Source organism: Kryptolebias marmoratus, linkage group LG21, assembly GCF_001649575.2.
Source record: "Kryptolebias marmoratus isolate JLee-2015 linkage group LG21, ASM164957v2, whole genome shotgun sequence".
Classification (NCBI taxonomy): domain Eukaryota; kingdom Metazoa; phylum Chordata; class Actinopteri; order Cyprinodontiformes; family Rivulidae; genus Kryptolebias; species Kryptolebias marmoratus.
The window spans coordinates 22,167,514-22,192,359 of NC_051450.1; the positions used below are offsets into that span (position 1 = coordinate 22,167,514).

The window sequence follows — 24,846 nt, forward strand, 5'->3', positions numbered from 1 at the left end:
TCCTCTCGTTCCTCCATGATCCCCTCGTTCCCCTCGTTCCTCCATGATCCTCTTCTTCCTCCATGATCCTCTTGTTCCTCCATGATCCTCTTGTTCCTCCATGATCCTCTTGTTCCTCCATGATCCTCTCGTTCCTCCGTGATCCTCTCCTTCCTCCGTGATCCTCTCCTTCCTCCGTGATCCTCTCCTTCCTCTCGTTCTTCTCATTCCTCTATGATCCTCTCCTTCATCTTGTTCCTCCATGATCCTCTCGTTCCTCCGTGATCCTCTCCTTCCTCTCGTTCTTCTCATTCCTCTATGATCCTCTCCTTCATCTTGTTCCTCCATGATCCTCTCGTTCCTCCATGATCCCCTTGTTTCTCTCGTTCCTCCATGTTCCTCTCGTTCCTCTCCTTTCTCCATGCCTCATTAGTTCCTGCTTTCCTACAATCTTAAATATCATCTGCTGAAGTAATCTTCTTACATGAACGTTTTTGTTTGTTTTGTTCAGGGACGAGGCGAGGCAGAGGGTGTGTCTGGATGTCATCCATAAGATCACGGCTCGCCTGAATCCCGCCGAGCTCCAGGAGCTCCTGGGACCCGTGACGGCCTTCACCTCCCACCCTTCTCCGGTCTGCAGGGAGCGGATGTACGAGATCCTCATGTGGATCCAGGACAACTACGGGTCCGGCCTTTTTCTTCTGACTTTCCTTTTCTTTGATCCGGTGTTTTGCTCATTTGTTTGTGGAATCTTGTTTTGTTTTCCCCAGTGATGAAGAAAGCATGAAGGATGACGTCTCCATGGAGATTTTAACCGCAGCTAAAGAAGCTTTGCTTCAGGGATTATCAGAAGAGAACCAGGGCCTTCAGTACGTTCCAGCTGTTTCTGTAGAATCAGAGCCTGGGTCACCTTCGGCTCGTCTCCATTTAAATATCCTTTTTGAGCCTTTGTAAAATAATATTAATGTTAAATCAGCATTCACACCATTATTTTTCTGGTTTTATTCCGTTTTACAACCTAACGACTTCCTCAGACTTTTAGCTTTAAGCTACGGTTCAGATTCTTTTTGGATTTAGCTACTTTTAGCTGCTTTTAGCTTGTAAATTTTAGCCTGTCTTTTGCTAGTTTTAGTTTTTAGCTTTAGCTTCTATTTTGTGAATTTTAACTACTGTTCTGCTGCTTTTAGATTTTAAACAGCTCATTTTAGCTCTCGTTCTGCTCGTTTTAGCCACTGTTCTGTTAATTTTAGCTACTGTTTTGCTTATTTTACCCCCTTTTAGCTAATTTTAGCTCCTGTTTCTCTCATTTTGGCTCCAGTTTTGCTCGTTTTAGCCACTGTTTTGCTTATTTTACCCCCTATTAGCTCATTTTAGCTCCTGTTTCTCTCATTTTAGCTGCAGTTCTGCTCGTTTTAGCCACTGTTCTGTTAATTTTAGCTACTGTTTTGCTCGTTTTACCCCTTTTAGCTCCTGTTTCTCTCATTTTAGCCACAGTTCTGCTCATTTTACCCTTGTTTAGCTCATTTTAGCTCCTGTTTCTCTCATTTTAGCTGCTGTTTCTCTCATTTTAGCTGCTGTTTTGCTCATTTCCACCTCTGTTCTGCTTGTTGCAGCTTTAAAAACTCAAGTTTAGCTTCTTCTACAAATTTCAGCTGTGGTTTGGCTCTCGTCGTTCTAGTTATGAATATAATATTGTAAATATAACTTGAATTTTGTTTCTGTTCAGACTCTTTTTCATGTTTTAGCCAGACGTCCTTCCCTGTCTGTTTTCAGGCTTTTCGTTCGTAACTTCTGGAGTCAGGAGAAGCGCCTCCCCACCTCCACCCTGGAGCGGATGTTGGCGGTGCTTCGCTCGCTGTACTCCTGTCAGATCGAGAGGTGCTTCCTGAGCCTGGCCACCAACCTGCTGCTGGAGATGACCAGCCAGAGCCCCGACTTCCGGAGGAACATCTTTGAGTATCCTCTGTCCGAGTGCACCTTCCAGGTCGACGCTGACGTCCTCTGGTGAAAGCAGGATCGTGTCACTGCCTGGCTCCGCCCCTTTCAGACTGTGTTTTTTCTTTTTTTATTCTCGTTTCTGCAGGACTGTGTGATCGACTCGAACTGGCGCTTCCGGAGCACGGTAATGACCCCCATGTTTGTGGAAACCCAAAGCTCTCAGGGCTCGGAGAGTGCGGCGGTGGCGGCCTCCCAGTCTGGGTTCATGAAGGGGAAGCTCAGAGCCACGCAGACCTCCTTGGAGTTCAGCCAAACCCAAACTCCAGGTACTGCTGCGAGCCGCGTTGGGTTAGAGACGAGATCCTCGCGAACGCAGACGCTTGTTAAAGCGGTTTCCCTGGTTTGGGTCTCCGACAGGTCGGCGTACGGCCTACAACTGGCTGACGGGCAGCAGCGTGGACACGTTGGCAGATTACTCCCTCAGCTCCGAGTCGCTGTCGTCGCTCCTCGTGTTCGATAAGAAAACGGAGCGGCAGGCGGCGGCGAGGCGACCAGTCGGAGAGGGCTTCGGTCTGAGGCGCCTGACTGCACTGGCGGACGAGGTGGACAGCCACACCCGAGGTCGGCCCCCGCAGGAAGCAGCTGGAAACAGTTTCTGTTGGATTCAGGGAGCTGTGACCTTCGTTGTTTTTATCAACAGCTGAAAACGAGCGACGCAGCAACATCCTGAGGCTGAGGCGCAGGTTCCTCAAGGATCAGGAGAAAGTCAGCCTGGGCTTCGCACAGAAGGAAATCCAACAGCAGCGGCAGAAGAAGGTACCCGGCAGGTGCCTGGAGTCGCTTTCTTGTGTTTTCTGTGCGTTAACGCCGCTCGGCGTTTGTCCAACAGGAAGAAAAGGCTGATCAGAGGCTGAGGAAGGAGGCGCAGGTGACTCTGTACCGCAGCTACAGATCGGGAGACTTCCCGGACGTCCAGATCCCGTTCAGCAGCCTCATCGCTCCTCTTCAGGCTCTCGCTCAGGCAAGACTTCAGCTGATTCACATTCAGACAATAAAACGTTTTCATATCGTCCAGAAATCCAAACATTCCAGCTGGTAGTCAGGCCTTGGCTACTTTTAGCATTTAGTTAGCTTTCTGTTAATCTTTTGATACTTTTAGCTAGATTTTAGCTTTTAGCTTCAATCTAGTCATTTGAAACTTCAGCCTTTAGCTAGTCTTCTGCTACTTTCAGCATTTGGTTAGGCTTTTGTTACTTTTAGCCTCTAGCTTGTTGTTATTTTTAACTTCCAAGTAGCTTTTTGATACTTTAAGCTGACTTTATGCTAATATAGCTTACAGCTAGCCTTTTGCTACTTTTAGCTTCTATCTAGAATTTTGCTACTTTTTACACCTTTTTGCTACTTTAGGTATTTGGCTAGCTTTTTGTGACTTAACTTTTAGCTGGCCTTTTGACAATTTAGCTTTTAGCTAATCTTTTGCTGCTTTTAATATTGGTAAGCTTTTTGTTACTTGTAGCTTCTAGCTAGCTGTTTGCTATTTTTGGCTAGCTTTTTGCTGCTTTAGCTTCCATGTAACTTTTGATACTTTTAACTAGATTTTTGCTATTTTAGCTTCTAGGTCATCTGTTGATACTTTTAGCTAGATTTTAGCTTTTAGCTTCAATCTAGTCATTTTAAACTTCAGTCTTTAGCTAGTCTTTTGCTACTTTCAGCATTTGGCTGGGCTTTTAATACTTTAAGCTAACTTTTTGCTAATGTAGCTTATAGCTACCCTTTTGATACTTTCAGGTTCTAACTAGAATTTTGCTGCTTTTGGTTTCAATCTAGCCTTTTTACACCTTTTTGCTACTTTCAGTATTTGGCAAGCTTTTTGTGACTTTTAACTTCTAGTTAGCTGTTTGCTACTTCTAGCTTTTAGCTAGCCATTTGACAATTTAGCTTTTAGCTAATCTTTTGCTGCTTTTAATATTGGTAAGCTGTTCGTTACTTGTAGCTTCTAGCTAACCTTTGCGGTGTTTAGCTTTAACCTAGCTTTTGTCTACAATTAACTAGTATTTTATTACTTGCCTTTTATCTAGGCTTTGCATTTTTAACTAGCATTTAGCTCTTTTTTTAGCTTTTAGCTGCTGTTTTGCGTTTCTTTGCTCTAACGCCTCAGTTTCCGTCTCTTCAGCAGAGTTTTTGTGTTTCTCCAGTTCATGTTTTTCTTCTCGTCCTCTCAGAGAGACCCGATTTTAGCCAAGCAGCTGTTCTGCTCCCTTTTCGCGGGCATCCTCCGAGAAATGGAGAAGGAGCTGAACCCGGAGGAGAGCAGGAGGATCAAAGAGGAGCTGCGGAGCAACATGAACTCCTTCCTGAGCAGGAGCACGCTCTGCTTCCCTCCCTTCATAGCGTGTGTGCAGGTAAAACACGTCTCAGACACGTTCCCCTCGCCGCGTCCAGCAGCTGCAGTCTGACCGACCCGGTTCTGTTAGGACATGTGTTACCAGCACCGGGAGCTGCAGCAGCTCGACCCGGCAGCCGTCAGCTCCACCTGCCTGGTGAGTCTCCAGCAGCCGTCGGGCATCCTGCTCCTGGAGGAGGGGCTGCTGCAGGCCGCCGGTCCAGAGGAGCGTCCTGCCAAACGCTCGCGAGGGCGCCGGGAGGTCCCCCCGGACACCAACAAATGGATCCACCTCGCCAGGTAGTTTCATCACGTGGTCGGAAACTACAGCCAGCAGCCGAACTGTTTCCTTCCCAGGAGAAAGACTTAGCTTTTATTTAAATAATTCTAGTTTTGCTGGTTTTAGCTCAAGTTTTTAGTCATTGTTTTGTTCATTTTAGCCTGTTCTTTGTTCCGACTTTAACAGCTCAGTTTCAGCTTCTTCAGCTTCCGTGTTTAGTATTTATTCCCGTTTTTTTTTCTTCCCAGGCTTTACAGATCTTTGGAGGATTATGATGTCGTTCGAGGAATCTTCGGTGGGAAAGTTGGGACAAAATCCATCACCTGTGCCGCTCTCCAGGCCGAGGCCAACACCGACTTCGCCGAAGCTGTGAAGCTTTACAACGAGGTACGGAGGCCCAGCAGGGACAGGCCCAGCTGGCGTTTGAACCCTGAGCTCACAGCTTCTGTGTCTGCAGGCTCTGAACACCGAGGACTGGCCTGAAGGAGAACCCACAGACTCTGAGAAGGATTTCTGGGAAATAGCTGCCATGGAGGCCTACAGTCAGCTGACTGAGTGGAAGTCTCTTCAGTACTGTTCCACCGTTTACATCGACGAAAACTCTCCACCCAACCTGGAGAAGATGTGGTCAGAGCCGCTCTTCCAGGTGACACGAGTGGCGCCTCGCAGCCACGATCCTGTCCGATTAAAGCCGGTAATCACTGCAACGCTTTTTGTGTTTGCTGCAGGAAATGTACCTGCGGTACATGATCTGCAGCATGTTGAAGCAGCTGCAGCTGGGTGAGAGCGACCAGACCCTCCTCAGCTTCATCGACGACGCCATGAAGGTGGAGGAGCGCAAGAAGCTGCTGGAGAGCCTCTACAGCCGGGAGCTGAGCCTGCTCTACATCCTGCAGGAGGACTACGACCGCGCCAAGTTCTACACCAACCACGCCATGCAGCTCTTCATGGAGGTCGCTGACAAATTACACTTTCTGACAAAATCCAGAGCCACCGCTGAGAGCTGACTTTACTGAAACTTGCAGCTTAAAGGAACAAAACATTCGATAAAAGCTAAAAGTAGCATAAGAAGACCAAACAGAGGCAGATATCAGTGAGAACAATGTTTTTGAGGGAATGAAGGAGTCTAAATGTGTTTCTATTGGAAAGATATTTGTAATTACAGTTAAATATTCTGAAAAGTGTTCTGCAGAAGTAGTTGGATCTGGAGTGAATGCTGACTCAGCGTTAGCAGAAATGTTTGGGTCTTCGGCTCATGTTTGATCTGCTCGTGTCACAGAGTTACTCCAGCGTGGATACGCTCCTGACCCAGAGCCGACTGACCGTCCTGCAGTCGGTGCAGGCCTTGACCGAGATCCAGGACTTCCTGCTGTTCATTAAGGGAGATGGTGAGATTCCTGCAGGGAATGCATATTGCCCGCCAGCCTGCGTGCAGAAGATTTAAACAATGATCTTATTCTGGATGTGTGTCGGGAATGATTCTCAGCTTCTTCGTGTTTGAGCCATATTTGTTTTTCTAATGCTGATGAGTTTAATCTGACTCTGAGAGACATTCAGACACATTTATTTTCTCACCTCTCTGTTGTTCCGTCCCGTTAGTGTCTGTGAGTTCTCTGAAGCGCCTCATCAGGTCGTGGACAGATCGATATCCTGATGCTAAAGTGGACCCGGTGAAGGTGTGGGATGACATCATCACGTCTCGGTGAGAAGCGCCGGACCAAATATCCCGTCTTTTAAAACTGGACACGGCTTCAGTTTCGGTCTCTGCGCTTCAGGTGTTTCTTCTTGGACAAGATCAGGGAGAAGCTGAGAGTCCAGGCTCCCAGGGACAGTATGGACGTGGACGACTCCCAGGACCCGGCAGGAGACGTCGAAACGATGGTGAACGACTGCAAGTTCCACATGAAGCTGCACATGGCCAACAGCGCCTGTCTGCAGGTAAAGAGCCGCGGGGTCGAGGTGAACTTTCGGCGCCGTCACATCCTGTCGAGCTCATCCGGAGCTGCCCATGTGTCCAGAAAAACTTCCCGGTTGCCACCAAGCTGCTGAAGGAGCTTCACAGAGAAGCTAAAACTAACCGCGGGTGGCTGCTGCCGTGGGTCCACTGCTTCAGCAGCTATAACCACAAACGCAGCCAGACCCAGGACCCCGTGGAGCAGATCGGAGCCATGCTGAAGACCATCCCGCAGCTGGGTACGAAGAACACAGGAAGTTCACGCCCTGGATGGAGGATGTTAACCTGTGTTAAGAGGTTTGCTCTCTCTGCAGAGGAGCTTCAGGATGACTGTCAGAGGGCCTCAGCTAAAGTGTTCAGACACCAGAAGATCCTCCAGGGTACGTCCTTCCACATCTTGGCCTCAGCTGTGAGCCGGAGACCATCAGTCCTGGGAACTCTGGACCGCGACAAAACGGAGAGAGTTGTTCAGCTTTCAGGCGCCGCTTGGCCCAACAAGAACCCGAAGGTGCTCAGCTTTATGGTTTTCTCAACATCATTAGAGTCCAACTCCAGAATGTTTGTTTTCAAGATCTGGGATTTAAAAACCTTCTGACTGATGTTGACGGTTTTTCCTGCAGGAAGTGGAAGTGGGGTTGCAGTTGCGCGCTCTGAAGTTGCTGCGGGAGGCAACCAGGAAGGCTGACGAGGAGCTCCAGTCCTACGCTCAGGACTTCGTGGACACTGGCGGCGTCGTAGACACCTACATGGCTTTGGCGAACTTCTGCGACAAGCTGCTGCGAGACGAGGAGCAGAGCGATGCAGGTGAACCACGTCAGTAACTAATAAGACCGTGAGCTAAAAAAGAAGGCCGCCATTTTTGCTTCTTTACGCACCTCTGTCCTGTTGTATTTCTCATTTAAAAAACGGGATTGCTTTGTTTAATTATTCGTCTGTATTGTATTTCATAAAGTTGTAGGTTTTTCCTCATTACGACTTCCAGATTTAGACACAAGATGGTGCTGTTGCATCAGTTTTTAATGGGTCAAACAGACCAGAAGCTCATTTCTAATCCTTCTTTACAGATTTTGGATATTTTGTTAGAGATTTTAGTCACACAAATTCAATTTCCAAGGTTATTTAAGGATGAAACGAGGTAAAACTGTCACGTTTTTGGATGAAGACAGTACCTGATAGAGGCTCCTCTTCGCTGCCATCATCTGAACTGGTTGTTGGTATTTGGGGCAGAGGACATCTATTTTTATTCCCAAACCTCTGATTAACATACAGTTTGTGTCCACCGGTTATTGTTGTACTAATGTTGCAGCCATTAATATCACAATGGTGATAAAGTTTTGTTTTTTTGTGCAGTTATGTTGGAACTATCATAGCTGGTATTTGTTCTAAACGCTGTTAGTGGATTATCTTTATTAAGATGTATTTCCTCCCTCAGTTGTTTATGTATTTGTTTCAGAGAGCCGGTTTCCGGAGGTTCTGGCGCTGCCCGTCCACGTGGTGGAGAGCATGTTGAAAGCACTGAAGATGAACTCTGAGGAGGCCCGACTCAAGTTCCCACGCCTGCTGCAGATCATCGAGTTGTACCCGTCTGAGACGCTGGACCTCTTGACTAAAGAGGTTTGTTTGGTACCAGAACACGAAGTTAAAAACCTTAAACACACTGGAAAAGTACCAGGTACATACATGGTTAGTACTCAATAAGTACCAGGCACATACTGTATCCAGCAACTACAAGGTACATACTCAGTATCTTCCCAGGAAGTACCTGCTATGTTCCCTGTACTTACCTGATACTTACCAGGTATGTACTTGGTATGAACCCTATATAGTACCAGGTAGATGCCTGGTAAGTACCAGATATGTACTCTGTAGGCACCAGGCATGTACCAGATTCAGTAAATATAAGGTATGTTCCAGGTAAGTACCTGGTTCTTAATAGGTACATCATCTGTAGTTACCTGGTACAAACCCAGTAAGAACTTTATATACTTGATAGGTACCAGGTACATACGCAATATCTTCCTAGGAAGTACCTGGTGTACTTACCTGATACTTACCAGGTACTTACAGGGTACATATTCGGTAGTTACCAGGTATGTACTTGCTAAGAACCTTATATGTACTTGATAGTACAAGGTAGATTCCTGGTAAGGCCTTAGTAAGTACCAGATATGTACTCTGTAGGTACCAGGCGTGTACCAGGTAAGTACCCAGTATGGTACTCGGGTACACTGTACTTACCTGGTTCTACATCCTGGGTAGTTACCTGGTACAAACCCAGTAAGAACCTTGTATGTACTCGATAGGTACCAGGTATGTTCTGTACCAGGTAAGTACCAGGTAAACCCCAGGCTGTATTAGTTTCTGTCCTCCTTCAGGAATTAGTTTTTATTTAAATCGTCTGCATCTGGAACAGAAGTAGAGCTGCTGGTAAAGATTCAGACCCCAGCCAGAGCTCCTTTAACACATGCAGTTTGTTCCTCGGCTCTGATCAGATGCCGTCAGTGCCGTGCTGGATCCTCATCAGCTGGATCAGTCAGATGGTGGCTCTGCTGGACAAACCCGAAGCTGTGGCGGTGCAGCGCTCCGTCGGGCAGATAGCCGAGCTCTACCCTCAGGCTCTGGTTTACGCTCTCATGATCAGCAGCGAGAGCTACCAGTTCGAGGACTCTGCCACGGGACACCAGCAGCTGGAATTTGTCAACAGGTATCCCCTCTAAATAAATCCTTTTTATGTTACAAACCTCGGTTCCTTTTAGTTAATCCTGTTTGGGTCAACAGGCTCAGGAGCATGCTGGATAAAGGAGGTGCAGTGAGGAACTTTGTAGATGCTCTGCAACAGCTCACAAACCCTGACATGATTTTTAGGGTACTGAACGGAAATTTAACTATAAAACCATCAATCTGTCAAATACACGAGGTGCTGGACTGACATGGAGGGATGTTGTTCTCACAGGACTGGTGGGATGGTGTGAAAAACGAGCTGGACAAGCCGACCTTTGACCAGAAGCAGATGAGCGACATGTACAAGAAGATGCGCTCCATGCTCGGGGACCGGAGCACCGAGGGACATGGGATGTTTCGCAAGAAATTCATTCAGGTTTGGTCTTCTAACGTGAGGCCGTCTGTCTGGCAGCTGAAGCTTGAACCAAACTGGGTTTTTCTTGGGCTACAAGGTGCTACTACGCAAAGACAAGAAACCTGTAATATTACCATCCAGAAATGGAAAGTACAACTCTCACTCTGGAGTACGTCAGAGATCAGGATGTAGTTTTGGTCAGTAAAGTAACCAAAGTGGGACTAAATGAAAGAATACAGACAAAGAAGTAGGAGTGCTACAGATAGCAATAAGAACCCATAAAATGATATTTATTGATCTTTTTTCAATCTGAACACACACAAAGGACCTTTCTGAAGAAAAACTGGTAGCTTGGACTGTGTGTTGTAGGATGTATTTTTTCCAGAGTGTGACGTGTTTTAGGTTCTCCCGTTTCTGACTTTTGGTTTTTACTGGGTAGAAGCCTCGGTACAGGAACTGTGGCGCTTGTGTAGACCAGTTTGAGTCCAGTTAAATGCATAATCAAACAGTAACCTGATCATTTTTATGGTTTTTCTAAATATAAAATAAGAGTGGTGTACTCTGATGGAACCTCAAACCCTGCACTTGTTAAATTGGGTATATCAAATGGTTGGATAGATGGTTGACCTGTTTCCACTCAATTTTAGTGAAAACTCTTGGTTAATTATACGTTTAACCCTCCTGGAGCCCTCGTAACTTTGGGTCCGTTTGACCCGAAGGCCACAGGAGAGTAAAGTCTGTCTCTAAGGATGTCACATGACTGCTTCATGGTTAAACATCATCAAAGACCAATCACCATCTTTGGATCGCTATTCTTTTACTCTTCAGTGAGTAAGGAGGTGTCATCGGACAGCAACCACTCTGTTCTTCAAGTAGGACTCCCTAACGGTTACCTGACACCCCCAAAGTTTCCCTTTGCCCCTCTAGATCCTGTTTGTGGCTGAAAGGTCTTTGGACCGGCTTTAAGGAGACCCCCCCCCTTCCTCCTTCACGTCCTCTAAAGTCGACTTCTCCACTGTTCTCTCTGAAAATGATTCCTTTAATTGTGAAATCTTTTTAAAAGTTAAAAAGAATGTTGATTATTCAAGTTCTAAACATACTGAGTACATTCTCCAAACCGAACATGCTACAGCAAATAAATTTTTTTATTTTTTCTATTGTGTACTTTGCAGAAATTTTCCAAAGATGTGGAGAAGCTGTTGGGACCTGACGGAAGCAAGCTGTTTGAGAAGAAGAAGGACAAACACTTCCTGGGACAGGTGGACAACCTGATAAAGACCATGAGTGATTTTCAGAAGGAACCGGGGAACCTGAAGGAGTACTCGCCCTGGCTGAGTGGCTTTAAAGCCGATCCCTTCGGTAACGAGCTGGAGGTTCCAGGTCAGCATGTCCCTCTTTTCCAACTACACGGTTTTAATGTTATGGTTTTGTATCATATGGCCTGTAATTAAAATACTGTTTTCTTCCTCTTGTTGTAGGACAATACGATGGCAGATCTAAACCATTACCGGAGTATCACGCAAAGATAACGGGCTTCGATGAACGGGTGGGCTTTAATCAGTGTTCAGTTTGTTACCGGTCTGGGTTCGAGTGGCCGGTCGGTCAGTTAAAGGTCCGTTCTGCCCCGCAGGTAAAGGTGATGTCTTCCATCCGGCACCCCAAACGTCTGATCGTCCGCGGGGACGACGAGCGGGACCACCCATTCCTGGTGAAGGGTGGTGAGGATCTGCGGCAGGACCAGCGCATCGAGCAGCTTTTCTCAGTCATGAACATTCTGCTGAGTCATGATACGACGTGCACGAACCGAGGCTTGCAGCTCCGCACCTACCAGGTCATCCCCATCAGCACCAGGTACTTGACCTGCCTGACCTGCGCTCTGATGAATCCGTTAACACCTGTGTGAAGAGTCGTCAGTGATACTCTGTGTAAGAAATAACTTGGTTATTTCCAGTAACTATTATAATCTGTGACTGATCAATTTCACATCAACATCCTTCACGTAATCTGAAATATACAGAAAGTTGAAGAAGAAAATTTACAAGGTGCTCATGCAGCTTACTGCCCAGACTCTTATTTTGAAGAGTATCTGCCAGCTTTGCTTTGAAACTCCAGGTTAAAACCTTTTCCTGTTTCTTCTTTTGTATAAAGGCTTTTCTTTGATTGTTTGTTTTACGGGGAATAATGTAAAAAAAAGCTGCTCAATAATGTAACCAATGACTCAGAATCTGCTGAGTCGATGGTTGCCATGGTGATTCCCGCCTTTTCTAGGGAGCACCTGTGAAGGCTAAACACACATTACCATTCAAGAACCTGCTGAGAAGCTGGTTTCTATGGTGATTCCCGCCCTTTCTGGGGCGCAGGTGTGGAGGTGGAGCATAAAACAGTCTTTAAGTTGAATTTAATAAATTCTTGAGCTGTTAGCGGCAGAAACTTTAGCTGGATTTGTATGAAAGTTTGTATGTATATTTATCTATATGCATTATAAATAATAGAGTAGAATGAATGAGAGTTTGCATACTTTACATAAAAATGTTTGTTAAAAAAAAGCTGGAGAGTTCAGACAGCCCTGGGTTTCTACATCCTAAAATCTCCAGAAATCATTAAATTTAAGGTGTGGTTGTGTAAACAGCTTTAAAGATCTCCAAACCTCAGTTCAGTCATGTGAAGTCCATCTTTGTGTGACCGTTTAAACTCTAAATGTGAGACCTGAGCTGTAGAACTCCAAACGGGCCTGGGCTGGACCACTTGTCTCGCCAAAATCCCGCTGATGTCTACGAGGACAAGAGTGTCAGTTTTATGCTTAAAACTGCAACAAGTTCTGCTTTCAGTGTGTTACGTATTACTGCTCCTAATAATTAGGACTCATGTTTAAGGATTAATTCTTGTTTTTAGAATCGGTTTGATTGAATGGATGGAGAACACGTGTACTCTGAAGGATTTCCTGTACAACACCATGACTGATGAGGAGCAGCAAAGAGCCAGGGGGTACAGTACACCTTTTACTCCACTACCATAGACATTAATTATTTGGTTAATCGAACAAAATCTAAAGCCTGTTTTTTACCAAAATGTGAACAAATAGACTTTAGGTCTGAGTTTTCCTTTGCTGTTTTGCTGTTTTAATAATAATAAATGATAAAATCACTGCTGGATTTAGTGTGATTGACTAATACTCCAACTAATCAGATAATTTCAGTTTGTTTTTCTCTTTTAGATGTGTTGTGATGTACAGCAGATGGCTCTCAACCTTTGGTTCTGCTAATGCTAATGTAGTGGCGTGCTACGGTCCGTCTTACAGGTAATATGGCTGAATATTGGATCATGTAACTTTGTGAACTAATATTTACTGTAAGGACATCACTATTCCCCACTGGCAAAAGGCCTGTTAGCAAAATATACGACCAACCACTGGACGGGTCAACACGATCCAAGATGGCGACACTGAAGTGGCTGTAACTCGGTCGGTTTTACAGATAATGAGCTCCAATTTGGTTTGGTAGTAGCTGAGAGTCGTCCCTAAGCATCAACAGATCGCACGAGATTGTGAGCAACTTTATTTTATTTATTATCATAAGATGATCCTGGTTTTTCTTGAACAGGAAAGCCAAACGTGCCGAAGCCGTGAACAACTTCCTGAAAGTGCAGCAGCAGGTGCCGAGCGATCTGCTAAAGTGAGTTAACTGCAAATGAAGCGAAGCTACCGACGAAGACGAGCGCCTGTTTTTGACCTTTTTCCGTTTCTCATATTTTAGGAGGTCCTTCCTGAAGATGTGCAGCAGCCCCGAGGCGTTCCTCTCCCTGAGATCCCACTTCATCAGCTCCCACGCCCTGCTGTGCGTCAGCCACTGGGTTCTGGGGATCGGAGACCGCCACCTCTCCAACTTCATGGTCAACATGGAAACGGGAGGCATGATCGGCATCGACTTCGGTCACGCGTTCGGATCCGCCACGCAGGTCGGGAATCGGGCCGGGAGCCGGGAATAAGAGAAGGAAACGTAAAACAAAAAGGGCTAAACTATCTACAGAAAACTAGAAGGTGAAACAGAGATGTAGAAGCTAAAGAAAGCAGAAGACTAGCTAATAGAAGCAAAACATTAGCTAAAAGCTAAAAAAGCAAAACACTCGCTAAGGTAAAAGTATCAATAAGCTAGCTCGAAAGTAGCAGAACTTTAGCTAAAAACTCAAGATATCAAAACACAAGTTAAAAATGGGAACAGGCTAGCTAAAAAATAAAAGTACCTAAATGTTAGCTAGATGCTAAATGTAGCAAAAGGCTAACTGAAAGCTAAATGTAGTATAAGAAGACAGATTTTAAAGATACTGTCTCTGAAGAGATCTCCATGTGTTTCTATGGGGAAATTATTAATAAAGTTCATACTCTTCAGTGATTTGAGATATTTTGCTAACAGACAAACATAGACACTGATAAAAACATTATCACTCAGCCTTTGCCTTTGGGGAGATAATTTAAAAGGATGTTTGATGAATGAAATAATATTAATGTTTATAAATCCTGTATTTCCTCCCAGTTCCTCCCGGTGCCGGAGCTCATGCCTTTCCGGCTGACCCAACAGTTTGTGAGTCTGATGCAACCCCTGAAGGAGTCCGGTCTGATCCAGAGCATCATGGTCCACTCCCTGCGGGCGTACCGGGCCGAGCCGGACCTCCTGCTGAACACCATGGACGTGTTTGTTAAAGAACCCTCGCTGGACTGGAAGGTAAACGGACACGGACAGCCGAGGCATGAAGGGCTTTAAATCCTGCTGCTGCAAAGTAAACGGAAGGTTAAACAAGTTTTTATTTCACAGAACTTTGAGCTGAAGCAGCTGAAGAAAGGCGGGACGTGGACCGAGAGCGTCAACACCAAAGAAATCAACTGGTTCCCCCTGCAGAAGGTCAACTTCGCCAGGAGGAAACTAGACGGAGCGAATCCGGCTGCTATAACCAGGTACCAGGATGATGATGGTCCTCAAAGCCTCAGATCTTTTAAAGTGGGGTTGTGAGGAGCATTTATGGACAAATAACATCTTACCTGTTGTAGGTAGCTCTTTGAATGACCTCAGTTTGGAGAAATGGTTGAATTCTGACCAATTGGACGAGCTAACAGGCCACACAGGAAGTGCTACAGCCAGCATCTCCCTGGGCTGTTAAAGCAGTCCACCTTCAGTCGATTCAGCCTATTTTTGTGTTCGCAGCTTGCAAAGCTGCACTCTTGGCCGTGCACATTATTTTGTTGCACACCTCGGTCCATTTAAGGCAAAATTAACACAACCCATATGATTTTTTTTTTTTTTTGATTTTTTTTTTTAGATTTTAAGACAGCAGAGATCCATTTCGGTCTTATCTCTGCTCTAACTAGCCATTAGCTCATCAATCCGCTCAGAATTTAGCACTATTTCTTCAAACTGACCCCATTAAAGGAGCTATCTACAGCAGGTAAGGTGTTAATTGTTTGGAACTTCTCCACAGAACCCCCACTTCAAAACATCTGAACCATTATTTTACTTTCTAAAACTGAAAGGCAGCCATGATATCCAAGCTTTAAGCCCCGCCTACTCTCCCATTCACAAACATGGTGTTTTTTTAAACATCAAACAACTAAAATTTAGATAAATGAATATTTTAGCATAAAGCAGCAAAGTAAGAACTACGTGAAAATGATCTGAGGCGTGTTTTTGTTCTCCTGTTGTGCTGCAGCTAGCCACTAGGGGGCTTCAACTTCAGCGTTACTCTCCTGTGTTTAAGAGCACAACCTTTCTGGTAGTCTGATGTTTCAGCATCGTACTGCTTATTTATCAAAAGGTTAAAAACACTGAACCAGAACAAGATGGACTCTACTTCCTGTCGCTGTTCCTGGTTTTACGGATGGATCCAGGTTTAGCTGTATTTCTGCCGGGACTTCGGCGGCTCGAAGATCCAAAGCATTTCGTTAACTTCATCCGCCTTTCACAGAAATCAGACGAAGGTGAATTATCTGACCGCTCAGGTGCGATTCTGTGTGTTTTTTATCAGTGAGGAGCTGAAGCTGGGCTTCGAAAAGGACGCGGCGTTCCCGGGGATGCAGTCTGTAGCTTTAGGATCCGAGGAGCACAACGTTCGGGCGAAGCTTCCGGCTGAAGGTCTGTCCGTGGAGAAGCAGGTGGACTGTCTGCTGGACCAGGCCACGGACCCGAATGTGCTGGGCAGGGCTTGGATGGGCTGGGAGCCGTGGCTCTGAAGGTTCCTTTCAACGACTCAAACATTTATTAACGGTTCAGGCGGTGGGAGCGAAGATGTCAGCTGTCTTCTGTTTTGTAATTCTTCTGGATGGGGTTGTGTAATCTCTTTGAAAAGAAAGATGAGACACTGTGAGGTCACTCTGAGTGTGGGAAATTAAATGACTTATGACAAACTCATTGGCGCCATTTTCCTGGTGATCCTTTCTGTGGTGACGCTCCGGTGGCGTGTTCATGATCAGACCATACGACCGCAAAGAACTGACCTCCAAAAGCCTAAAAATAAACCGAGAGAGAAACCAGAGGTCACCAAGGTGCAGGACTTCATCTGTCCAGGAGGACGGGGAGTGTTTCAAAGAGACGGATGAGAGAGTCCAGGCAGGATGGAGAACAGGTTCAGGAGGGATCTGTGACAAAAGGGTGGCAGCAAAGGTCAAAGGAAGGGTTTACTGACAGTTGTGAAAGTGGCCATGTTGTTGGTTTGGAGACAGAACAGGAAGTGTCAGAGCTGAAGATGTTGAGGTTCTCCTTGGGAGGGACGAGGATGAACAGGATTAGGAATGAGGACATCAGAGGTCCAGCACAGGTTGAAGGACTGGGAGATAAAGTTAGAGACGGTTTGGACATGTCCAGAGGAGGGACAGAAGGATGTTAGAGACAAAGAGGACATGGAGGGAGTTGGAGTGAGGACAGAGGACAGAGTTAGATGGAGGACGACTCCTGAAAAGGGAACAGCTGAGAGAAGAAGACGGCAGCTGAGAGAGGACATTTAGACCAAAGTTTTAAGCACAGATCCAGCACGATGTCTTCACGCTCAGACTGAGTTCTGTACGACTCTCAGCTACTACCACCGAGTTTCAGCTCAGTGTCTAAAAACGACTGAGCTTTTCATTCAAATCCATCCAGTGGTTAGGGAGATATTTTGCTAACAGGCAGACCAACGAACTCAGACATTTACATCATCACCCCTCTTTGGTGGCAGCAGGTGATAATTGGTTTTCCCATGAGGACGGATTTCATGATGAACTTCGTTCTTTTATTTAACGGTTAAAACCAGTTTTCAGTTCTTTAGATTGAACTCGTTAGTTTGTTTTTTTGTCATTAAGTGTTTCAAAGGAGGAAAGAAAAAGCAGAACTTTTGTCATATCTGAGCCGTAGGAGTCGCTCTTTATGTAAGACAGGAAACGGCGGCTGTCGGTTCCAACAAAAGCAGAAGCTCGGCCTCGTTCTCGTTCCTGATGAGCCTCCGATCTGACCTGCGATCTGTTTCCACACCGAGCTAATTCTGGTGTCTGATTGTTGGGAAACCTTTTAAACGAAAACAGGAACTACAAAGAATTTGGTTTAAAACCCAGAAAATCACCATCAGTGCCGTCTGACGACAGGCAGGTTCCTTATTTGAGATTATTAGTTTAAAGACGATAAATTAAACAAGTAAATCGGTTGATTTCATCCAATCAGAGCTGAAGAATCGTGTTTGTTTTCAGCTGGAAAGATGCTGAAGCTACTAAGAAGTTTGATGTTTTAGCTGTTTTTGTAACTAGCTAAAAGTAACTAAATGCTACCTCAAAGCTAAATGTAGCATAAGGCTATGTAGAAGCTAAATGTAGCAAATTGCTAGCTAAAAGTACCGAAACACTAGTAAAAGCTAAAAGTAACAAAAGGCTTGTTATAAACCAAGTTATTCATCTTTTTTTTATGATATCTGGTCCTCTACGAGAGGGTGCTGCAGCACCTTCGGTACCCTCAGTTCCCAGGCCCCTTTAGTGATCCACTTTGGTCTCGGCTGATCTCAGACCAGCTGTTCGAGGTGAATAACCCGTCATTGTTTGGTGACCAAGAAGGAAACCACAAGAACCAGTTGATCCATTTTTTAATAGATTATAACCATCAAAAATAAGGAAACAACAGTCGAACGGAACTCAACGACCAGACCCAGCGGCGCCATCTTTAACCCGAAACGGCTCGGTGGCGGCGGGTCACCAGAACCGGGCCCGGTTAGCTCATCGTTCAGTTTTAATACTCGTTGCTCCTTCTGTGGTTATTGCATAAGACGCCAGCAGCGTTTCCTCGTACTTCGTCTCCTGCTGCGACCGATCGTTATTAAAAACCCCATTAAAACCCTCGTTTAACAGAGTAAAAAAACAGGCTTTGTCTCAATAAAAATAATCTCAACATTAGTAATTATTATCTTTAAAAAAAGAAAAATTACACGTGAAAAGAAGATGTAACAAACCATGGCAGCAAGTGTTAAACGGGCATACAGAGGCTGAAACTAACTGCATCACGGTAAATAATTTGTTAAATCTGAGTCAGAAAACTGTCGGACGTCTTAAAGGCTTCGGGTTAAGGCGCAGAGACGTTAGAGGACACTTAAAATACACGACGACAGAGACGTACCACTGCGGATTCAAATAAAAGTTAAAAAAGTAGTGCATTTACTCGCAACAAAGACACGTTAACAGGTTTGTGTTCCTCCTCCGTTACTGCATTTGTTTTAGCTCCTGCCTGCCAAAGTGCTCGATGCATAAACTGGACTTTGATCTGTTGCCCACGACGACGTTGGGTTAAAAAAAACATGATAAAATCTGGACAAAAATCAGCAATTATGTCTTCTATTTACATTAAAAACAACCTGGGCGTTCTCTTGTTGGAAAGTCGTAAATTTACAAAAGAAAAGTTGAATTTTTCATGATTAAAAGCAGGAATTCAGGAGAAAAACAGGCAAAACTTCCCAGATTAAAGTCCTGAATATACTAAGGTGGTTTAATTGTGAGTTTGCAAGAAAAAAGGCGAGTTTTATACGATTAAATAAATCCTTAAAAGCCCCACATTGATGACATTCATGGCCTCGATGAGTGGATAGAAGCTTCTGACAGAAACCGATCAGATCGATTCGATGAAATACTTTCCCAAAGGTTGTTTTTGTTCATGTTGCTTTTACCCGCAGTTAAATATTTTTTCTCTAACAAACTGTGGAGCCACAAGTTAAAGATTTCCTCCAGAAGAATCCTGCATTTTCAGCCTGCTTCTCACTGCGCCGCGGCACAAAACGGCCAGAAAATCCACCGATTTTCACTCAGATCGGTGCTTCTGGTTGGATTTTCATGGTTGTTTGATTCTGGTGTGAAAACTTGTCGAACGCCGTTAGATTTAAGGTGGGAACGGGGTGGAAAATTACTTTATTCTCTCAACATTTAGTCACGTTTGAGTCACCATCAGTCAGTCGCTGGTTTTAGGTGGACTTTCAGAGGCTCGTGGTTTATTAACGGGGATGATTCGTTTGGTTTTAGTTTGAAAATAAAAGTTTAATTGTCACATATATTACAATCTAACCAGACTGTGACAAGAAGTAGATAAAATAATGATGATTAAAGATGATTTAGCCTCAGATTTAATGCGTATAAACATCTTCTCACCCGTGCTGCTGATCTTGAGCTTCTCAGAAACTTACATTTCTTATCAACCAATTAAACGCAGAACCGTGTTTCCTGGTAAATATGGCGTTCTTCTCTTACCGTCTGTCGGTAAACTGGCTTTGTGTGACTGATGCCAATTATTAAAAAACAACTTAATTAATCATCGGACCAGTTATTGGCTCGACCTCTTGTTTAACAGTAACATTTTCTGCTGCAGAAACCAAACAAACGTTTGTGACATTTTAACCTGAAATCAGCACATTTTGTGATATTAGCTCGTTTTTTTTACCTTCATTAGTGATCGTAACTTTTAGCCTTTTTTTGCATTAAATTATAACCCTAAAAATGGCTGAATTTAGAGAGAAATGTGCACTTTTAGGATGTTTCTTCTTTAGAACAGTGATTTTTAAAGGTTGAAGCTAAAACGAAGCGGTTTGTATCAAAGTGCTGAACGGTTGGGTTTAGTTTGCAGACTTGGATCACTCAGCTGTAGTGTCTGAACTAAAATGCTCCTTGTGGCTTGATGTGCATAGCATACATACTGAAGGCATTATGTTCTCGGCGCAGTTTAGTGTTTCATATCTTGGGTCTCCAGCCGTTTATGAACTGAACGAGTTTCTTCACCTGCAGTTTGCTCAGTCTGAAGTCCTCGGACAGAATCTCCTCGGTGAGCTGCAGCAGCAGATTACCGTCGATCTTCTCCGACACAAACAGACAAACGATGTCATCCGGCAGCCCGATAAACTTCAAGGATTTGGACACCTCTTCGATGGAAATGCCAGCCAGGTTTAAGGGCGGCTGCCACTCTGCGGCGGGACAAGATGGAGGGCAGTTCGGAGCTGACGAGTCGTTTGTGTTCTGCTCCTGTTGAACGGGCGAAGGAGCCGCAGCTTCCTGCCTCGTGTCGGGTACGGACTCCGGCAGGAAATCAGTGCACTTCTTCATGGCGCTGGGTTTAGGCGTCCTCGGCGGTAGGCTGGGGCAGGAGAGGCTCTGCTTAGTGTTCGATTCCTCGATCGGCTTGTCTCTGTACATCTCCGAGTTGAAACTCGAAGACTTGGTGCAGATCTGGTTGGCGTACGGCTTCTGAAAGTCGTCGCCGCAGCCCGCGTGCTCCCGCCCATCGTAGTCCACGAGGCAGGACGTGCAGGTTCTCGGGGTACTCGGGGTCCTCTTTCTGGGATAGCTGTAGTAACTCCGGGAGCTGGACGGCTGAAACTCCTCCACGCAGAGCGAGTCTCCTCCGCTGAAGGTGTTCGGCCAGGACAGGCGCGAGGAGACCCCGTCCAGCAGCAGGTTGGCACACGGAGACACGGCACACGGCTCGGTGTTGGATCTACCCCAGTTACAGGGGTAGCAGGCGTGGCATTGCTCCTGAAGATCGCCTCCTTCTGGCTCACCTGCGCCGCTGCAGATAGAAAATGAATTTCATTAGCCTGAGGAATAACCGTGGACAGCATCTCTAGTCTGAAGTCTTACATGTTGTGGAGACCAGAAGAGTAATAGGAGAGGGTTGGACTCTGAGAGCGAGAGTCCTGCTGCTTGGGCTTCAGCAGGGTGGGTACTGATGGCAGCTGCTTCATACTTCTCGGAGGGACGGGTGGAGCAGCGTTCAACATACGACACTCCTCCTTCACCTGAACGACAGCCACGTTACTTTCAAATACAACCACTGCTTTTTTTTTTTACCATTTCCCCCCTCTCTCCATCAGATCAGAGCTGGTCAATTACACAGGAACACTGCAGATTAATCCCACTCCCCGCCCTCCTGACGGTCATTAGTGCTCTTTGTTATCCTGGTCTTCAGAAGAAGACTTTTAGAAACTTAAACAGAACGAGCGACCAAACCTCTTCTCATACAGACTCCACTAATGACCATGAACATGTATAAGTCAATGAAAACAATTTAATGGTGCTTTTTGTCATCTTGCCTTTGATTAATTGGTCTAATTGTAATTTTTGCAAATTTCTGCTGCAGTTATTTTCGTGGCTCAGAAGCTGAAAAGTTTGTAAAACCGCTGATCTAAAGGTTTGGAGTCGCAGCAAAAGCATTTCTTCAACAAATTTATGCTGCCTGTGGAGGTTTTATTGCTTTGAAAATCAAGAGGAAAAATGGTTTGTTTTTCACTAAAGCTTTAAGTGTGGTGGAATATACTCACAGCTTCAGATTTGGGTGGGACAGGTGGTGGAGTTAGAGGTACATCTAGGCTCGTTATGGCACCGAGAGGACAGGAGACCGGGTACGACAGAGCAGCTGGTGGAGCGCAGTCACTGTTGATGGCTCTTATTCCTTCGGTGGGAGACGGTTTGGGGCTCTGCCCGGCCAGGTGATCCAACCACACCTCCTCGTACTGAACGTCCAGCCTGTTCATGTACGGATGTTGGGCTGTGCTGTCCAGCTGCTCCGGGAACGAGTGCTCGTTCTCCCCAGGTTCTGAATGGCTGCCATCAGAACCCAGAGGAGCCCAGTCCGCACACAGCGTCATGCATCCCTGCAAGTTGACCTCGCTGTTCCCGTGGAGGTTGCTGCTGTACACGCACACCGACAGTCGGTGGAAGGACTGCGTGAGTTCATCCCGAGCGTACGTTAAGGAGCTGGGGATCTGCATGTGGCTGGGACACCCGTTGGAGCCGTTGCTGCCTCCGCCGCAGTTACCGTTGCCGCTGGTCTTCTTGGGACTTTTGCCGTCGTCGTTCCAGTCGGCTCGCACATCTCGCACAGCGCGGGAGTAGTCGTCGATGTCGAACTGCTCCTGGCAGAAGGAGAACCAGCGGTGCACCATGGTGTCTAACCACAGCTCGCCTTGCAGCAGCTCCTCCGGGACGATGAACCTGGGCATGGCCATGTAAAAGGGGAAATGGGTGGGGATGATCTTGTTGCTCCGCAGGACGCAGCACACCACCACCGTCTTGGTCTGGATGTTTACCAGTTTGTAGCGATGACCCTCCCGAATCAGGTGGAGGTCGTACTGGTTGCGAGGCGGACTGCTGGGTACTACAACGTTGACCGGGAGTCGGGTTTTCTCCACGATGTTCCTGATGGTGTGCTCACCGTCCTGCATCTGCAGCTCCAGCGGGCTGCAGGTGCTGAACCGGCCTTTGCACTGGAACGGCAGGCTGAGGCTCTCGTTCGTTCGGTGGTTCATGCAGATCAAGCAGGGCATCTTGCCTCGGCCGATCTTACTGATGGAGTTCAGCTTGCTGATCTTCTTAAAAATAGTGTTGAGTCTTGATTTTTCCTTGGAGCTCTTGGCGTAGAGGATCTCAGCTTGGCCCATTAGCGTCAGCTCATCACCGGTGCTTAGTGTTATGCTGTAAACTTCTGTGTCTTCATTGCATTGCCCTGAAGCCATCTATGAAGATAAATATTAATAGGATAAGTAAAAATATCTGGGTTTATTTATTTGACCAGCATCACAAACTGTCCAGCCGATCAGACGAGTTAAATGTACCTTAACGTTGAACGTGATCTCCTCCATGACGTACACCCGCTCAGGAAAGGCTTTGGCCACCTCCTCCACGCTGTTGAAGTACTGCACCGGCTCCTTGACGTCTCTGTCCTGCTCCAGCAGCTTAAACTGACCTAAAAATAATAAGAATTTAAAACATGAAATGTGCCGACAAACCCCATCATCTGCATCCAAATTGAAAGTATGACTTTGTTACCTTCATAATGAACTGGGATCTCTATTTTGGGCCCGATCACGTAGTGTCCCTCCTCCAAACTGTGAGCGGTGATGGTCGTCCACTGACGGCAGGAATGAATCAAGAGGTAGTCGTTGTCCCTGAGCCCTTCCACCAACTGACCTGAACAAACGACACGAGCCAACATTCACCAAACCGAAAAGAGTCTTTGCTGCAGTTTGGTCCATTTAACGTGGTCAGAACGGCGCTGAAGACATCTGGGGTTTCACCAACTCGCTTTAATTTGTAAATGGTCTGATACGACTGTAATGATCAATAAGCAAAAAATATGCAAGCATTTGTTTTTCTAAAGTCCACTTCCCTCAATGCAGGGTTCAGAGTTCCTACACTTAATCAGACTAAAACTTTCTCCTTTTATTTTGATTTTAAGATCATTTTTGACATCTGAGTCCAAACCTTTTCTTTTCTTTTTTTGGAAATATTCGGATTCTAGTTACCTGATTTTTGTAGTAAGTTTACATTCTTTATCACAGGGTTCAAATCTAATTTATGAGGCTTATTTAGTAAAACTAGATTAGAGTAAAAGAGAAAAAGCATCTTATGTGCACAATAATGCACAATAATTTCTTAATTTATTTACATTTTGCTGAAACTAATCTTTTATTATACTAAAAACAACAAACATTTTACTTAACTGTGACCTCTTAGTCAATGGTTGTGGCTGTTATTTCTTCTATTTACCTAATATGGTCTATTACACAGACATAAACACATCTGAGTAGCTCAGAAGTCTTCTGTTTTGATAAAATTTGACTTTATTCAAACGCGTTCATTATGTGGATGTGACCTAACTGTGCATTACTCTTAGTATGCACGTAAATATTAGTTATAATGGTGCAATAATCTGCGATTTCTCAAGCAGATGTAATCTTTTACGATTAGAGAGAGCAGTGAAAATGTTATGCAACAAAATGAGTTGCGTAATGTGAGGAAACGAATTAAGAAAATAACCAAATAATTATCATCTGAGTTTGGCTTTAGCTAATGCTAACAGGTTAGCTTTCACTATAACAGCGTAATAACAAAGTTACTAACCATTATCCAGCTTGACGATTTGTGGCAGCTTATAAGCACTGACGAGCTGATCCAAAGGTAAAGACGTGGAGCTCCATGTAACATCTTTTAAATTCTTGTAGAGCATTGTTCCAAGGTTCATCTTGTTAGCTTCTGTTAGCCAACCGCGAAGCTAGCTGTATGTAAACACGGTAACAAAAAGGTGCTCTGAGCTAACAAAGCCTATGAGTTTGATAGGCACTCTTTACCTACAGAGTCTTATCAAACATGACATGATTCTTATTATATGTCGCATGTTTTATTTTTAAATTTTGTTTTACGTATCGTAAACATCCGCAGTGTGAAAAAGTAGCAGAGCCATGTTTGTTTAGCTTGCGACGGGACACCGGAAGTTATGATTTTACCCTTTCAAAACAAGATCTTTGTCTGCTTGAAAACGAAGAAGAAATACGAATAAAATAATTTACTACTTCCAAAATATAAAAGGAATTATTCGATGCAATTTATTATAATCAAAGACGTAATATTCTGTAACCACTGGCCGCTCCCTTTTTAGAAGCGTTTTATTTTGAAGGGAGCAGACCGGAAATTGCTTTTTATTTTTGGAAGTTTGTCAAAGTAGCTTGTAAAAATAAAGTAAAATAAACAAATTGGGTTTAACAATAACAATAATAGTAATAGTAAATATTTTATATTGCCTAAAATAAGTACTTTATTAGTTTTAATTGTTTGTAATGTACTAAAGATAAAATTAACATAAAGTACTGTTTTCCCTATCCTTGTCTAAATTACCCTGCTAAAAAGTTTTGCCAAAATTATGCTAATTCTATGAAAATAGCACATTTTATACAAATGAAAGCAGCTCAAACACAAAAAAATTTTG

At 44.9% G+C, this 24,846-nt stretch overlaps 2 protein-coding genes across 4 annotated transcripts in view; one reads left to right on the plus strand and one right to left on the minus strand.

Annotated features, from left to right (window-relative positions):
• prkdc (protein kinase, DNA-activated, catalytic subunit) overlaps window positions 1-16,009 on the plus strand; it is a 44,420-nt gene extending 28,411 nt beyond the window's left edge. The window contains exons 55-86 of one of the 3 annotated variants that reach the window (XM_037973173.1): window positions 491-664; window positions 750-848; window positions 1,753-1,963; window positions 2,063-2,243; window positions 2,335-2,538; window positions 2,618-2,733; window positions 2,807-2,938; window positions 4,140-4,319; window positions 4,392-4,600; window positions 4,829-4,967; window positions 5,038-5,226; window positions 5,309-5,533; window positions 5,860-5,968; window positions 6,180-6,282; window positions 6,356-6,518; window positions 6,599-6,773; window positions 6,849-7,042; window positions 7,155-7,347; window positions 7,988-8,148; window positions 9,027-9,238; window positions 9,313-9,400; window positions 9,488-9,631; window positions 10,783-10,990; window positions 11,089-11,156; window positions 11,241-11,461; window positions 12,503-12,595; window positions 12,825-12,908; window positions 13,210-13,281; window positions 13,363-13,564; window positions 14,140-14,328; window positions 14,419-14,558; window positions 15,623-16,009. In XM_037973173.1, coding sequence (XP_037829101.1) covers window positions 491-664; window positions 750-848; window positions 1,753-1,963; window positions 2,063-2,243; window positions 2,335-2,538; window positions 2,618-2,733; window positions 2,807-2,938; window positions 4,140-4,319; window positions 4,392-4,600; window positions 4,829-4,967; window positions 5,038-5,226; window positions 5,309-5,533; window positions 5,860-5,968; window positions 6,180-6,282; window positions 6,356-6,518; window positions 6,599-6,773; window positions 6,849-7,042; window positions 7,155-7,347; window positions 7,988-8,148; window positions 9,027-9,238; window positions 9,313-9,400; window positions 9,488-9,631; window positions 10,783-10,990; window positions 11,089-11,156; window positions 11,241-11,461; window positions 12,503-12,595; window positions 12,825-12,908; window positions 13,210-13,281; window positions 13,363-13,564; window positions 14,140-14,328; window positions 14,419-14,558; window positions 15,623-15,827 — 5,083 coding nt within the window. In that variant the 3' untranslated portion in view covers window positions 15,828-16,009. Of the gene's footprint in view, window positions 1-490; window positions 665-749; window positions 849-1,752; window positions 1,964-2,062; window positions 2,244-2,334; window positions 2,539-2,617; window positions 2,734-2,806; window positions 2,939-4,139; window positions 4,320-4,391; window positions 4,601-4,828; window positions 4,968-5,037; window positions 5,227-5,308; window positions 5,534-5,859; window positions 5,969-6,179; window positions 6,283-6,355; window positions 6,519-6,598; window positions 6,774-6,848; window positions 7,043-7,154; window positions 7,348-7,987; window positions 8,149-9,026; window positions 9,239-9,312; window positions 9,401-9,487; window positions 9,632-10,782; window positions 10,991-11,088; window positions 11,157-11,240; window positions 11,536-12,502; window positions 12,596-12,824; window positions 12,909-13,209; window positions 13,282-13,362; window positions 13,565-14,139; window positions 14,329-14,418; window positions 14,559-15,622 lie in introns of those variants that run through there. The other 2 variants (XM_017415100.3, XR_005232595.1) reach the window with 2 other exon arrangements.
• A 1,672-nt stretch (window positions 16,010-17,681) lies between these two features.
• On the minus strand, window positions 17,682-24,349 carry garem (GRB2 associated, regulator of MAPK1). The gene is made up of 6 exons (XM_017415218.3): window positions 23,985-24,349; window positions 22,911-23,051; window positions 22,697-22,827; window positions 21,404-22,597; window positions 20,724-20,881; window positions 17,682-20,652 (listed from the first exon to the last, which is right to left on the minus strand). Exons 1-6 carry the CDS (start codon window positions 24,103-24,105, stop codon window positions 19,821-19,823), a joined length of 2,577 nt encoding a protein of 858 aa, XP_017270707.1. The 5' UTR covers window positions 24,106-24,349; the 3' UTR covers window positions 17,682-19,820.
• Between the last annotated feature and the right edge of the window lie 497 nt (window positions 24,350-24,846).